The sequence below is a fragment of the Malaclemys terrapin genome, chromosome 1 (assembly GCF_027887155.1).
Source record: "Malaclemys terrapin pileata isolate rMalTer1 chromosome 1, rMalTer1.hap1, whole genome shotgun sequence".
In the NCBI taxonomy this organism is placed as follows: Eukaryota; Metazoa; Chordata; order Testudines; family Emydidae; genus Malaclemys; species Malaclemys terrapin.
Window position 1 is genome coordinate 312,895,140 of NC_071505.1, and position 14,104 is coordinate 312,909,243.

Here is a 14,104-nt window from a genome sequence, read left to right on the forward strand (position 1 = left end):
AAGCCACAAGGATACTCAAGGCAGATGTGGTATTTGAAACTACCTTTAACTTTTTTTTTTTTTTTTTTTTAAGTTGATGGAGTTTTTTTAAAAAGCAAGCTGCATCACTGCCTAGAGGTAAATGCAAAATAACTGCACTTTCCCCAATGATCACTCTCTCATCTCAACTGCATCTCAGTAGATTTGCTGTGCTGTTTGCTTAAGAACCATCCTGACAGTCCTTTCAGGCAGTGTGACCTGAATGAAGCAAAGCTGATTAGGGCAATGGTCATTATTCCAGTCAAGGCCCACAGCCATACATAATACCATCCCTTTAACAAGGGGCATCAGAAAGGGAAGGGGAGATAATTTGGTTGAGTAGTTCTATTCAAAACCTACATTTTGAATAGAAAATAGTGCTTTGTAATTTTCATCTTCAAAGTGATTTACCAACGTCAATTAGTCTAAGAACAGATGAGTAATATTGGTGCAGAGTTTCTGTGGAAGAGGTCTGAAGCAAAGGATATTATAGAATAGAATCACAGAATCATAGAATATCAGGGTTAGAAGGGACCTCAAGAGGTCATCTAGTCCAACCCCCTGCTCAAAGCAGGACCAATTCCCAACTAAATCATCCCAGCCAGAGCTTTGTCAAGCCAGGCCTTAAAAACCTCCAAGGAAGGAGACTCCACCACCTCCCTAGGTAACCCATTCCAGTGCTTCACCACCCTCCTAGTGAAATAGTGTTTCCTAATATCCAACCTGGACCTCCCCCACTGCAACTTGAGCTTTATCTCACTTTACATCTTAAATCATGAGCTAAAAGAATTAACAGTTTAATGGAAATGACAGAACATTTTAATTTCAATTAACATTTCTAAAAAGGACAAGTTTGAATACTAAAATCTCAAACACATTAGTAGCCTTATCTAAACTCTAAGCCATGCAAACACCTTTACATTACCTATATTGTAAAGTGCTTCAGTGCATGAGGAATCATTCCGTAGAGCTTCCTTATAAAACTCTGCTGCTTTTTCATAGTCTCCATTTGCAAACACAGTATTTCCTTTATTAGTGAGAGCGGATGGGTTGTATCTATCAGAATTCACAGCTAAATCTGCATAGTTGGCTGCTTGTGCTAATTCATTCTCCTGTGTAAACAAGATATATATAGTATATTAACAACTTGTCAATCAATAATTTTCTTTGGAGCTAACCTTAGTCTGTTTATGGTTGATATAATAGCAGTCTGAAAAACTATTTAATACTCTTCAATCCTAATACTATTCTTTATGAGCTTGTAGAAAACAGACCAATCACATATTTTTCAGGTCATAGAAACCTGAAAATTAGAGAGTGATATCTATATTATCATCTTGTCCATCTCTCTCCCAATGCTGGCTTGCTCCTTATATTGGTAGCAAAGGTGGGAGAAACACTGTAGAATCATTTAAGCCTCCGAAATGAACTTATTTTATATTCTACTTGAAAATTAATATTAATCAGAGAGGCAGAGAAGACAGCACAGAGCAGTATTCTAAATGTCGTTGTCTCCACTCCTCCCCAAGTCTAGTTATTGGAGTTAAGGGTGGGATCACAGCCCTATTACTGATGTGCAGGTGAACAGAACCCTGTTAGAGATGGAGGGAAGTAAAAGTGCAGGTGAGCCCAGCAGGAGACAAGGAATGGATGACAGGCTAGGCAGCTGAATACATACATTCAGAGAGCACAATGGCAGCAGGAAGCCAGGGAACAAATAAATAGCAAATAGATATAAGAAGAGCTTCATGAACATTAACTAATTCACCTTCACAACATCCACATGAGGGAAGAGTCTCTTATAGTCCAGTAGGGGCTCAGTCTCACTCCTCCTGGCAGCACAGCCAGAATTCTTCACAAACTTTCTAACTGCTGCTGCAGCCAGGAAAGGGGGTAATGGCATAGCAGTTGGAACACTCCTTTCTGTCTGCTCTGCTTCTTGTACCTCTAGAAAAGCAGAGCACTCCCACACTTAGGCGCTGATTCCATGCGTGCTCTGGAGCTGGAGCACCCATGGAAAAAAGTGCTCAGCACCCACCGGCAGTCCTGCCAATCAGCTCCTCCTCTTCCACCCCAGTGGCTCTCACCTGCCAGTGATCAGCTGTTCAGCAGCATGCAGGAGGCGCTGGGGGAAGAGTGGGGGCAGGAAGAGATGCGGGGAGGGGGTGTGGTATGGGCCAGGAAGAGGCGGGGTAGGGGTCGGAGAGGGGGTGGGAAGAAGCGGGGCAGAGGCTTGGGGGATGGGGTGGAGAAGGGGCAGGGCCTGGGTCAAAGCAGGGGTCGAGCACCCTCTGGGAACTCATGAAGTTGGCGCCTCTGCTCCCACAGCCCCTACTTTCAAATAGGAAGTGAAGGCAACAATTGAAATTTAAATATTTAACATTTATAATAAAAAATAATAAAGTACTTTGCTCTTGCATAGCACTTAACAATTCAAATAATTGAACAGACATTGACTAGTTAAAATGGTGTCTTTTCTTATCTCTTGTTTTCATGAGCATTGTCTCAATGCTGAGACAGAACATGTAGATAGATACAAAAATTGCTATGGAAGTGTAGGCTCTTCTGAGCTCATAGTTAACAACAACAACAAAGGCATACTTACCAAATAATAAAGAAATGAAAGGTTTGTTGCAGCTGCACTTTTTACTCTGCTATCCTTTTTTTCAAACATTTTTAAAGTCTCCACAGCCTAGAATTAATTTACAAGCAAGTTACTAAATTGTAACAAAAACTTACTCAAACTATTACTGTGCAGGTCAATCCTATGTTTTTGTGAAGGAATAAACAACTAAAATTACTACTTGACTTATATTACTAGTTAGTAATTTATTAATTACTACTTAGACAACAATTATACATAACCTTTTCTACTGCAAAATATTTGATATTTTGTACTTTTAAAATTCCCACAATACTGGCAGTTTTGTTATCCAGCATATGGATTAGATTGAGAAAATACCTGAACTTTCTGTTCATATATCCACACTTTTCCATAGAAATTCCATTAATTAATTAAAAAAAAATAATAATAATAAAAAAGAAAGCTTCATTGACATTTTCATTTTGTCAACTACCTGTATTGTGTAAATATTTTCACTTTTTCTATATCTTTACACAAGACTCACAAACAAAGATATAAATGTAACAATACGAAAAGTATGTAACAATACGTTTGGAGTACAAATATAAATACACAAAGCAAAATTTCTAACAGAAATGGCTAATCACTTTCACTTCTCATATTACACAACCTGCTCAGAGAAGTGAGGCTTGAGGACAATACATATGCAAATCTAAGGAGTTTTACATATCCCTTTGTACATCAGAAATTAACTTCATAAACTTTGGCGAGGTGATACTGATATGTGAAAAGAGTAACAAAAATGATATAATTAACTAACAAATTTAAAAATAGAGGGCAATTTTTTCAGCAATATAAGAAAGATTTATATCTATAGACCAAATATAACAAAATCTTTGGCTAGTTTCTACTAAATATTTACATTAGGTACATAAAAAAACTGTTTAATGATACTTTTGCCTCAGTTCCATTCTCCATTACATCAATGCAAATGTAATGACTTCAGGTTACCCACTATTTGCAGTTAAAACTCCTCCTTTTTCTCTACACAAGTTAAAATCTTGAATTTGCTTATCATAGTAATGTGAATGCATAATGCTCTCTGGTGGTGTGTCAAAGCAGGGGAAAAAATACAAGGTTTTTAAATGATCCACAAACATGCTATTTTTACATTACTCAAAACACATGACTAAGGCTAGGTCTACACTACCGGGGGGGAGGGGGGCCGACCTAAGATACGCAACTTCAGCTATGTGAATAGCGTAGCTGAAGTTGCGTATTTTAGATCGACTTACCTGGCTGTGAGGACGGCGGCGAGTCGACCGCTGCCGCACCGCCGTCAACTCCGCTTCCGCCTCTTGCTGCGGTGGATTTCCAGAGTCGACGGCAGAGCGATCAGGGATTGATTTTATCGCGTCTTCACTAGACGCGATAAGTCGATCCCCAATAGATCGATTGCTACCTGCCGATCTGGCAGGTAGTGAAGACGTGCCCTTAGCGTGGCGTAAGAGGACATGTGAAGTTTACACAGTCAGCTGAAGTTTATTGCTCCCTAGCAAACTACATAGGAAGTACAAACTACTACAAAGCCGAACATTTTTTAATTATATAGAGTTCTCTGAAGAAAAGCACCAATTTGAGAGTCAAGGAAATAGTTTCAAAATGCATGACTTCAGATTTTATGGGCTTTGAAACTCAAGACTTTAGCTATAAGGATTTTGGTTCTCATTATGTATTTGACTGAATCAAGAAAGAACTGGTCCCACAGATCTACAAGTACAGTACTATGTCATGTCTGAGGTATTCTGCCATCAAATTGTTTCTTCAAGTTCAGGCTGCACATCTCAGTTACAATGGAATTTTGATTTAGTGACCTTTCAGCTCTCTCTCTCTCTATATATATATATCGAGTTGCTTTCCTAAAGTCAATTTCCTATTGTTGCCGATTTGTTTGCCCTTTCCTTCTACTGATATGGTGGCACCTTTGGTTATAAAGATTAAAGCGGAAGTAAATAGACTGTGTGAGCTAGATGAAGCCATGACATGCCTTGGTATTAAAATGCCTTAGCGGTACTCATTTTATCATGGTGGAAGGTGGAAATGTTGATTCTATGTACACATCTCAATTTGGGAAGTTTACTTTTTAATGTATCATGAGGGTAATGGTCAATCGGACACAACCATCAAAACACATTGTCAAAACCAATCCTTATAACTGGATTCCGATGTACACATTATATATGTACAAGGGCCAAGTTTAAATGTAATGCACCTGGCCTAAGCTGTGTATTCCCAGTAACAGTAGTAGAACTCGCAAGGCTAAATCCCAGGGCTCTGCTTTAAAATTTTATACCAAAACCATCTTGTAAATTAAGAGAGATTCAAAACACCACTAACACACACAGATTATTTTAAAACAATATGCAAGTCTGAAAATAGCCAGGTAGATGGTCAGTAGGGATTTGATATCTATTTTACTTATGAAATTTATTTGTATCATTGACCTGAAACCATCTAATTCTGTACCTATCTAGTCCACATAACCATATGCTCATGTCACTGCTACTCTCACGTGTTAAAATCTTTTGTTAAATTACATTATAAAGTCTTCTGGGCAGATACACCCTTACTATGTGTTCGTACATAGTACAATGCCTAGAATGGTGAGGCCCCAATCCTACCCAGGGACCTCCCATTACTACCATACTAACATTAATAATGCTCCTCAGAATGTGGGTCCTTCATATTATTTCATGATTTAACTGTCCTCTGACTTCAGATTGATGCTACTGTTTCACAGTACAACATTCCAATCTCAAACTCTGTATGAGGTTTCAATTCAGCATTCCAGAAGTTCACCAATTCCTGTACTAGCCCCGCAGAACAGAAATACCATTTAAATCTCACATCTGTAATTTTATTTCTCTTATAGTTTCCAGTAGAATTTATGGAAAAACTGTTGGATACAATGAAGCATGGAATTGGGGCAAAGAAGTTGAAACTCTAATTGAGAACTACTGAATAGAGAGGATAGTTAGAATAGGTGACAGGGAGCCAGGAGTCCTGGGTTTTATGCCTGTGTCTGCCACAGATTCACTGTATAACCATGAGCAAGTCATGTAACCTCAAGATGCCTCCTTTTACCTACTCTCCTACCTTAGAGGGATGCTGTTGTGAAGTTTAATTAATGAATTTTCACAAAGATCTTCAAGACACTGTGCTAGAAGGTGTTACATATGTAATTTTAGATAAAAATATACTTGAATTAGATGCAAACAGTTCTAACACAGCATAAGATCAAGAAATTCAAAAGGGAAGTTCCCACAGCAGCTTTAGGTCATATTTTATAATTACATTTTTGCTGCTTTAAAAAGATCCAAAATATGGAACAGCAAATTTTGTGTTATTTTAAGGTGAATTCAAAACTATTATTTTTCCTCTTATTTTTAAAGTTTTAATGCTTGCATCAATGTATGCTATAGTGAGTGCTCCGTTACACCCATTATAGTTACAGTAGCAGAAGATTTTCATTGTGACCTCTTTTTACACACTTAAAAAACTTTTTGAAAAGTTTACTTTGGGGACTGAAATTTTCCATGTTTGTTCTTTAGCCAAAGGTGAATGGTGGTGTAAGGTGGTTTTGTTGTTGGTGGTGGTGTTTTTGGAAGTTTGAGCAAAAATCCCATCAATTGAGTTTGCGGTTGTTCAGATGAAGAAATTTTTTCCAATTTTATCATATTCTGTCCAAGCCTTTACCCATGGAACAGGAACTCTCTTCTATATTTTTCTTTGAATAAGATGCTAGAGTAATGCAAAGGTAAAATTGGAAATCTATGACACGTGAAAGTTAGGGAAGAGCATATTATGTGTATACTGTCTCTGTGTACATTCTCTAATTACTATACATGGTTACGGGTTGTATTTAAGTTTACAGAAATGCATTTTTCATTATATATTTGAGAAATTGTATGATCACATAAGTAAATACATGCATGCAGTGTTAAGGTAGTGCACTGTATCTTAACTTTCACATTTCCAGTCTTCTGAGTGTGGAGTGCAGCATAAAGAATCCAAAGCTACCATGTGTTTGCATTTGTAATGGGTTTCCAGTTTAAGAAAATGATTCATTTATGTATTATGTACATTACACTTATGTGAATATGGAGGAGCAAAAGGTATATTATGATCACGAATGAGGCACTCAAAAAAATGCAGCTTTCTTGTCTGAGGTTCTTACTTGCTTTGCCTAGGCTAAGCCGCAATACCAAGGCACTGAAAATAGTGACAGTGTCATGGAAGCAGCAGTCAGGTCACAGGATGCCTCCTGGTTATCTTGTTAATATAGGTGTGTCAAAAGAACAATTGAAAAAAGGGACTTCTTGGCTGAGTTTACATCATCAAGGCACCCAATCTTTTATATTCACAGATAGAATTTGTGCAGGTAATTCATTGGACTCAAAAGTATGAAAGAAGCATAGAACTTATTTAATGGAAAGAGTAAGTAGATGTTTGCATATTGCAGAACAGGTTGGAAAAGACAAGATCCTCCAACATACTATTTCCAAACTTGCTTATTTTTCATGTTGATGCCTTTCACTCATTCTTTATGCTTCCAACAATTTTAATAATTCAGTAGGAAACCAAGACAGTAGGGTTTCTGCTTTAAAACATGCTACTATTCAATTCTTGACGTTTCTTTTATCATTTTAGGCAGTGAATCTTCTACAGTTAAACAATGATAGTCAACATTCTACTTTCTCATTCTATCACTCTGATGGGGCACAATACACTAACATCTTTCATCTGTCTCAAGCATTTGCCTCAGATCTTCAATATAATTCTACACCATTTCATTTATTAGGTGAAAGTTTATTTCAGAAATTAAAAAAAAATAAAAAAAATGTTAATATTGAGTTAAGAAACACAATGGACAGCTATTCCAGTACCCCAGCCAATAGCACATGTAGATGTGGGTGGCAGAGAAGAGACTCAGATCCAAAATCTCTCTCAAGACTTGTGTATTGTGGCTCATCAGAACTGGGTAACATCACACAGGCCATGATCTATCACAGGACAGTATTGCACTGCTCTGCAAACTCTGTCACCACATCAACTGTAAGAATGCATACTAGTGAATGCAGTATGGAGGGAATGGGAATGATAGAGACTAAAAGCACCTTCTTTTAAAGAAGAATTGTTAGAGACTAGGGACTAAGATGAGCTGCACCACCATTTGGGTATTTAAGAGTAGGTAAATACATACGCCTGAGAGGCCAAGGTAGAGGAAACTACTGCTCCATAAAAATGGCTAGACCAGGTGACTCCAGAGGTTTTTTCACCCCTGTTTTCTTCTTCCAGTACCTCATTATGGCAGCTGCAGCCAGTTTGAAATGTGTCAGCTATTTGACTCCAAACACTTAACTGTGAAGGACTAGGAAAGTGGTGTTCTCAGTATAGGACACTCAATTCTGAAATTAACTTCCAACAGAAACCCAGCAGAGTTTGAGATTTGCGAGGTTTAGGGTATGATATACAGTAAAATGCAGCTCTTTCATTAAGTTTTTTTTTTCCCCTAAAAATGGGTATCATAGGAATCAGCATCTGGACATTATTATTTGAATACAAGAAAGAATATAAGAATACAAGAAAATGGTCTAGAATCTGAATGATAAAATACTGCTCTCCTGAAATAGTTCCTCTAGGGTCAATCCATTTGTGTGTCAGGAAATGGGAAGGTAAAACTGGGTTTGTAAGTGAAACACAAAACCTTCATAATATTTCCACTAGAAGTACTGTTTTACTTACTCTTTTATTATGGGTGTAGCAAGGAAACTTTGCCAAGTTACAAACTATTCTAGAAGACTAAAGCTAATTAAGGGCCATATTTTAATAATGTACCTACCTCTTCATACTTACAGTATCAAATAAAATGCGAGACACACAACGAAAGTAGCAATAGTGAAAGGAAAGCAAAAATTACATTTTTAAAAACACAGTTAAATTAATCTTACCATCAAGACACTGAATGTGTTAATGGAGACATATAAGATGAAAATATCTACTAAAGCATCAATCAACATGTGAGACTTTTGTGCTCCACTAAGAAATTGTTCAAATTCAACCAAATTTGAAATTTCAGAGTTTAGTCCTGGTCACTAATCTAAAACCCCAAATCATTGCACAGCTGCTGTCATTACACATTAGACACTGAGTCAGCTGTCAAATTCTAATGGGAGAAAAGCCAATATAAAGATAGAAACCTATCCTAACAGGCAGAAACGAAAAGAAAGGTTTGCAATGTGTCTATGAAGGAAAAAGTAGGAATACTTTTGCCTCTTTTGTCAATTCCTTGAACTTCCAAACAAAACAGAGTATATTTGTCTTTCAACATTTTAAAATGATCCTGTTCTACACTACAAAAGCATACTGTAAAATTAAATGGGATGATGAAGCATTTGAATATACCTATATTGTGAAATATTGCATATTAATATATTAATACTTTGAGTGAGTATAACTTTATCTGGCTGTATCTATATATTCAAGACAATTTGTGCACATGCCCCATTAGATGATCCTCCCTGTTGGCTCCTACACATCTATGTCAGCTCTAGTGTCAGCACTAGAACAACGGTGGCTTATCCTACACCTCCCTGGTAGTTCCACTGGAAGGACAGGCTTAGAACATAGATGCAAGGCACTGTCCACCCAAAATTAATCACTACTGTTTTTTTTATAGGAGATGGTCTGCAGAAAGGGTGGTCTTGTGATTAACACACCAGACTCAAGACAATGGGGTTCAAATCCCAGTTCTACCATCAACCTGTGTGACCTAGGACAAGTCATTTAATACCTCTATGCCTCAGTTCCCCATCTGTAAAATTGAGATAATGCTACTTCCGTACCTCACAGAGACGTTGCTATGATAAAGTCATTAATATTTGTGAGATGCTCAGACACTATGGTGATGGAGGCCATAGAAGTATCTGTGTAGGTACTAACATAGCCCCAGAATCAAAAGTACCTAAGTGCTTTGGGGAACACTTTCTGTTTAAAAAAGTAGTATGTTTTTAGAGGTTCCTATATTATTATTTAAAAGTTCTATTGTAGTAGAACCTAGAAGCCAGTCAGACCAGGGCCCCATTGTGCTAGGTGCTGTACAAACACATATTAAATGACAGCCCTTACCCTACCTTACAGTCTAAAATACAAGACATACCAGGTAGAAGAGACAAGTGGGTCTGAGTGGGGGCAGAGAAGAAAGGGTAACAAAGATAACAATTCTTAGCCAGTCAGGAGCTGTACTCTTTCTATATACTTTTCCTATAGTTTAATTAGTAGTTGTGTACATTCAAAGTTGCAAGGGTTTAACTAAAGGTGAGTTTTTAAATTGATTTAGTTAAATCAGTGCAAACTCCCTAGTGGAGACTTTTATATTACCTTATATACTCCATCATAAGCCAGTTCGTTTATAAGCCGCCCCCCGCCCCCCCCCACAAGATGGATAAGTAAAAATGGAAAATTTTTATAACCCGTTCATAAGCCGAATTATAATTCAGGGGTCAGCAAACTTTGGCTCCTGGGCCATCGGGATAAGCTGCTGGTGGGCCAAGATGGTTTGTTTACCTCGAGCGTCCGCAGGCACGGAGGTAAACCAAAGTAAACAAAGTGTCCCGGCGCACCGGCTGCTTACCCTCATGGGCCAGGACAGCAACTGGTGAGGAAATTTTTTGCGGGGGGCGGAGTATCTGGGAGTCAGGGGAGTAACCCCTGTGACCACCCCCCACGTGACCCCACCCCTAGTCCGCGACCCCCACACTCTCTCCATCCCATCCCTTCCCACCTTATCTGGGGAGGGCCAGGGGAGGATGCCTCTCGCTTGGCTGGAGCTGCTCCGGCGGGCCAGACTGGGCGGCGTGGCCGCAGCATGTTCCAGCTGGCTGGGCCGGGCGGCACGGCCACAGCGTGCTCCAGCGGGCTAGGTGGCATGGCCACAGCCTGCTCTGGGGGGCGGGGCCGAGTGGCATGGCTGCAGCCTGCCAGCCCCAGAGCTGCAGCTGCTTCGGAGGCTAGGGGGAGAGCAGCGTGGCCAGAAGTGGAGAGACTCCAGCCCCGCCTCTTCCCTTCTGGCTCTGCTGCCTCTCCTTGCTCCCTCTGTTGGCGGGAGGGGCTGTGTCCCACCTCTCCCTCTCTATACCCGTTCATAAGTCGATCTCCTTCTCTGGTGCTTCCCATTTTTACTAAAAAAATCTGGCTTATGAATGAGTATATACGGTAATTTAAAACTGGCTTCTATTTAGTTTACATTAATTCCTAACTGAATTATGCTAACAATAAGCCAGGTTTAAATCTGAGAGTCCACACAAGCATTTGCATTGGTTTAACTAAATCATTTAAAAACTGGTTTTAGTTAAACCAGAGCTACTTTGAGGATGGATAAGGCCTCAGAATACCAAACAAACAGAAATGTGACCCCTAAAGCCCTTTATTGTTAAAATATATGTATTTTTAGGTTCACTTTTTTTGTCCCAGTAGAATTAATTTAAAAATATCACAGTAAGATAGACCCCCCCCCTCTCCCTACCACAGAAAGTCTACTTTAAGTATGGAAAGACTATACTCATGCTCTTCCTTTATAAACAGGTTACAGTGTTTAATTCTTGGGGCCACTGCCTTACCTCTATTTCCTAAGTTTGTGCCTGCATGGAAGGACAAGAAGATGGACTGCAGTTCTGACACAGATTACAGTACCCTAATGGGGTGCAATAGTACATATGCAGGAATGGAGGAAAGGTATCACTGTTACAATACCACAAGCAAGAATATAACAGCAAGTGCATCTGCTCATACTCTGGTCTCCTATTAACTCCCTCCTGTGACAACAGACAAATTTAATGTAGGTAAAGCCCTCCTCAATCAATGTTTTTTGTAGAATTATTCTAATAAAGACCAATATCAACACTTTTATCAAGGTTCTGAGCGACTATTAAAGAGGAAGTTCTTGCTGGAAAAATATGGCCTTGCTGCTTTACATTACACTGGAGTTGAGAGTGCGCCTCCCAGTCCAGGTAGACAAACTCGCACTATCTTGAACAGAGCTAGTACATTAAAAATAGAAGTGTGGACATTGCAGTATAGGCGGGGTACCGGCTAGCAACTTGCATCCAAGGCTGTCAGAAACTTCTGGGCCTGAGCTTGGCTGGTTAGCTTGAGTCACTGCCGGTGTCACAACATCCACAGTACTATTTTGTGCACTAACCAGCATGAGTTTGTCTACTCCCAGCCACATTGTAGACATACCCTCAGATGCCTCTGCCAATACAATATTCATAAAAATGTTTTTTTTTAAAGTACGGTACCTGATAGAAGTCCTTTTGCCTCAAATATGTAATTGCTTTATTTATTTCCAGGTCATTGGCTAACTCTACATAGTGGGAAGCTTTTACTACTTCAACACACCTACAACAAAAAGGAATTCACAGAAATAATTACTATAAATAATAAGTATCTGCATTAACGTCACTTCAACTCATGAGTGCTGCTAATTAATTATCTAGACAAAGTTTCTCTGCTATGTTAGGTACTCCCATGTTTGCAGACACATACAGTGTTTCCATACATTAAAAGTGTTTTAAAGAACAGTTCAAATTTAATCAAATTTGGCTTTTTGGATTCTATGAAAGAATTTGTAATGGTAAAACTGTACAAAGCTCAGGCCACATCTATAGTTTGGTCCCTGGGTACTACAATGACATAATCCCTAAAAATAAATATGTATTGATTCAATACATTAATTAGAAATGGTACACATGTCCCAGAAGTTGTGTAGTAAATGTGTACTGTATGAGAAAGTGAATTACAAAAAAATCTCTAAGGATACTCTCAGACATTATAATATAGCACCAGCCAAACTACAGTAGAGCTGGAGTCTGGCAACACATGTAAAGTTCATTTTTCAAACATCTCTCAGAAGGTTCTTTTTAGTTATAAATTATTCATGCCTGACCTCAGCTCAACCCCTCTTGTGTGTGTGACACCATCATCTCTAGAACCCAACTTATTTAGCCCAAGCCTCCAGCTGCATGATGCTAAACAATCATCCCTCTTCCTGTTCATCCCCTCTAGGGCAGTCTTTCATTATGCAGTGGTACCAGGAAAAGAAAGCTGACATGGAACTAAACATTCATAGCTTCCCATCCATTGAGGCACTCTCTTCCAGTCAGCACTTCTTTGGGCTTTATTAGGGTGGTATGTTCTGGAAAGAACTGGTGATATGGACCAGGATCTTTATTATATTGACAATCTGATCTTCTAGACAGTTTGGACTTAATTTAATTAAAGAAACCCCTCTCTGGTATGTCTCTGGAATCTCTCATTTTCCTTAGGAGCTGGAAGTGAATGCTTTTTTATTACTGCAGCTTTGGCTTAGGGCCTTGTTTAATAACTTTGCACCATCAAAACCAGCAGATGCTATAATTAAGGCTGCGTATCTATCATGGAAGTCATGGATTCCGTGGCTTTCTGTGACCTCCATGACTTCTGCAGAGTCCAGTGTGGCTGGCTCCGGCTCGGCCCGCCCCAGGCCAGTAGCAGCAGCAGTTTGGGTGTGGGAGGGGGCTCAGGGCTGGGGCAGGGGTTTGGGGTGCGGGGCAGCACTTTCCTCAGGGGGGCTCCCCGGAAGCGGCTGGCATGTCCCTGCAGATCCTAGGCCAAGGGGGCTCAGTGCATTGCGCCTGCCTGCAGGCACCGCCCCCGCAGTTCCCATTGGCTGCGGTTCCTGGCTAATGGGAGCTGTTGAGCCGGCGCTCATGGCGGGGGCAGCTGTGGAGCCCCCCGGCCTTCCCTCCCCCTAGGAGCTGCAGGGACATGCTGGCCACTTCCTGGGAGCTGCGTGGAACCTGGTAGAGAGCCTTCCAGCCCTACCAACCCTCCCCCCACCCAGCACCAGCGAGAGTCTCGGGCCACACACTGCCACCTGCTTCCTCTCCAGCACCCGTGTGCCCCTGGACTACCCCCCGTCAGAGCACCTGCGGCCCAAGTTTTAGTTAGGGGTATATAGTACAAGTTATGGACAGGTCACGGGCTGTGAATTTTGTTTACTGCCCGTGACCTGTCCATGACTTTTACTAAAAATACCTGTGACTAAAACGTAGCCTTAGCTATAATCTGTTTGGCATGTGAATCACCTCTTCACTGCCAAAGTCTCTTGACACCTCTTGGCATCAGAGGAAAAGGATTGTACTGAAAACATTACAAAACAGTCTGCTATGAGAGAAGAGGCCAGAGATACTTTGATGGCCAGAGTTAAAACCTTTTTAACCAAAAGATATAGGTCAGACCTGAATACTCCATCAATCCCTCATGGGAGGAAGATCAGACAATAGTCTCATGAGTAAGTTGCTTGTACTTCTTTTTAACTGAAGTTTGAGACACCTCAGTAACATAAGAAATCTACATAATATCCATGCCTACTTCATTTCTCTAAAGAAAATTAATCTGATT

At 39.9% G+C, this 14,104-nt stretch overlaps 1 protein-coding gene across 2 annotated transcripts in view; it reads right to left on the reverse strand.

Moving 5' to 3' along the window:
• The window catches only part of IFT88 (intraflagellar transport 88), a 99,056-nt gene that overhangs the window by 47,496 nt on the left and 37,456 nt on the right, over positions 1-14,104 (reverse strand). For both annotated transcript variants that reach the window (XM_054015470.1, XM_054015471.1), the window contains 3 exons: positions 11,962-12,061; positions 2,624-2,710; positions 944-1,130 (listed from right to left, as the gene is read on the reverse strand). In XM_054015470.1, the coding sequence (XP_053871445.1) occupies positions 944-1,130; positions 2,624-2,710; positions 11,962-12,061 (374 nt within the window). The remainder of the gene's footprint in view (positions 1-943; positions 1,131-2,623; positions 2,711-11,961; positions 12,062-14,104) is intronic.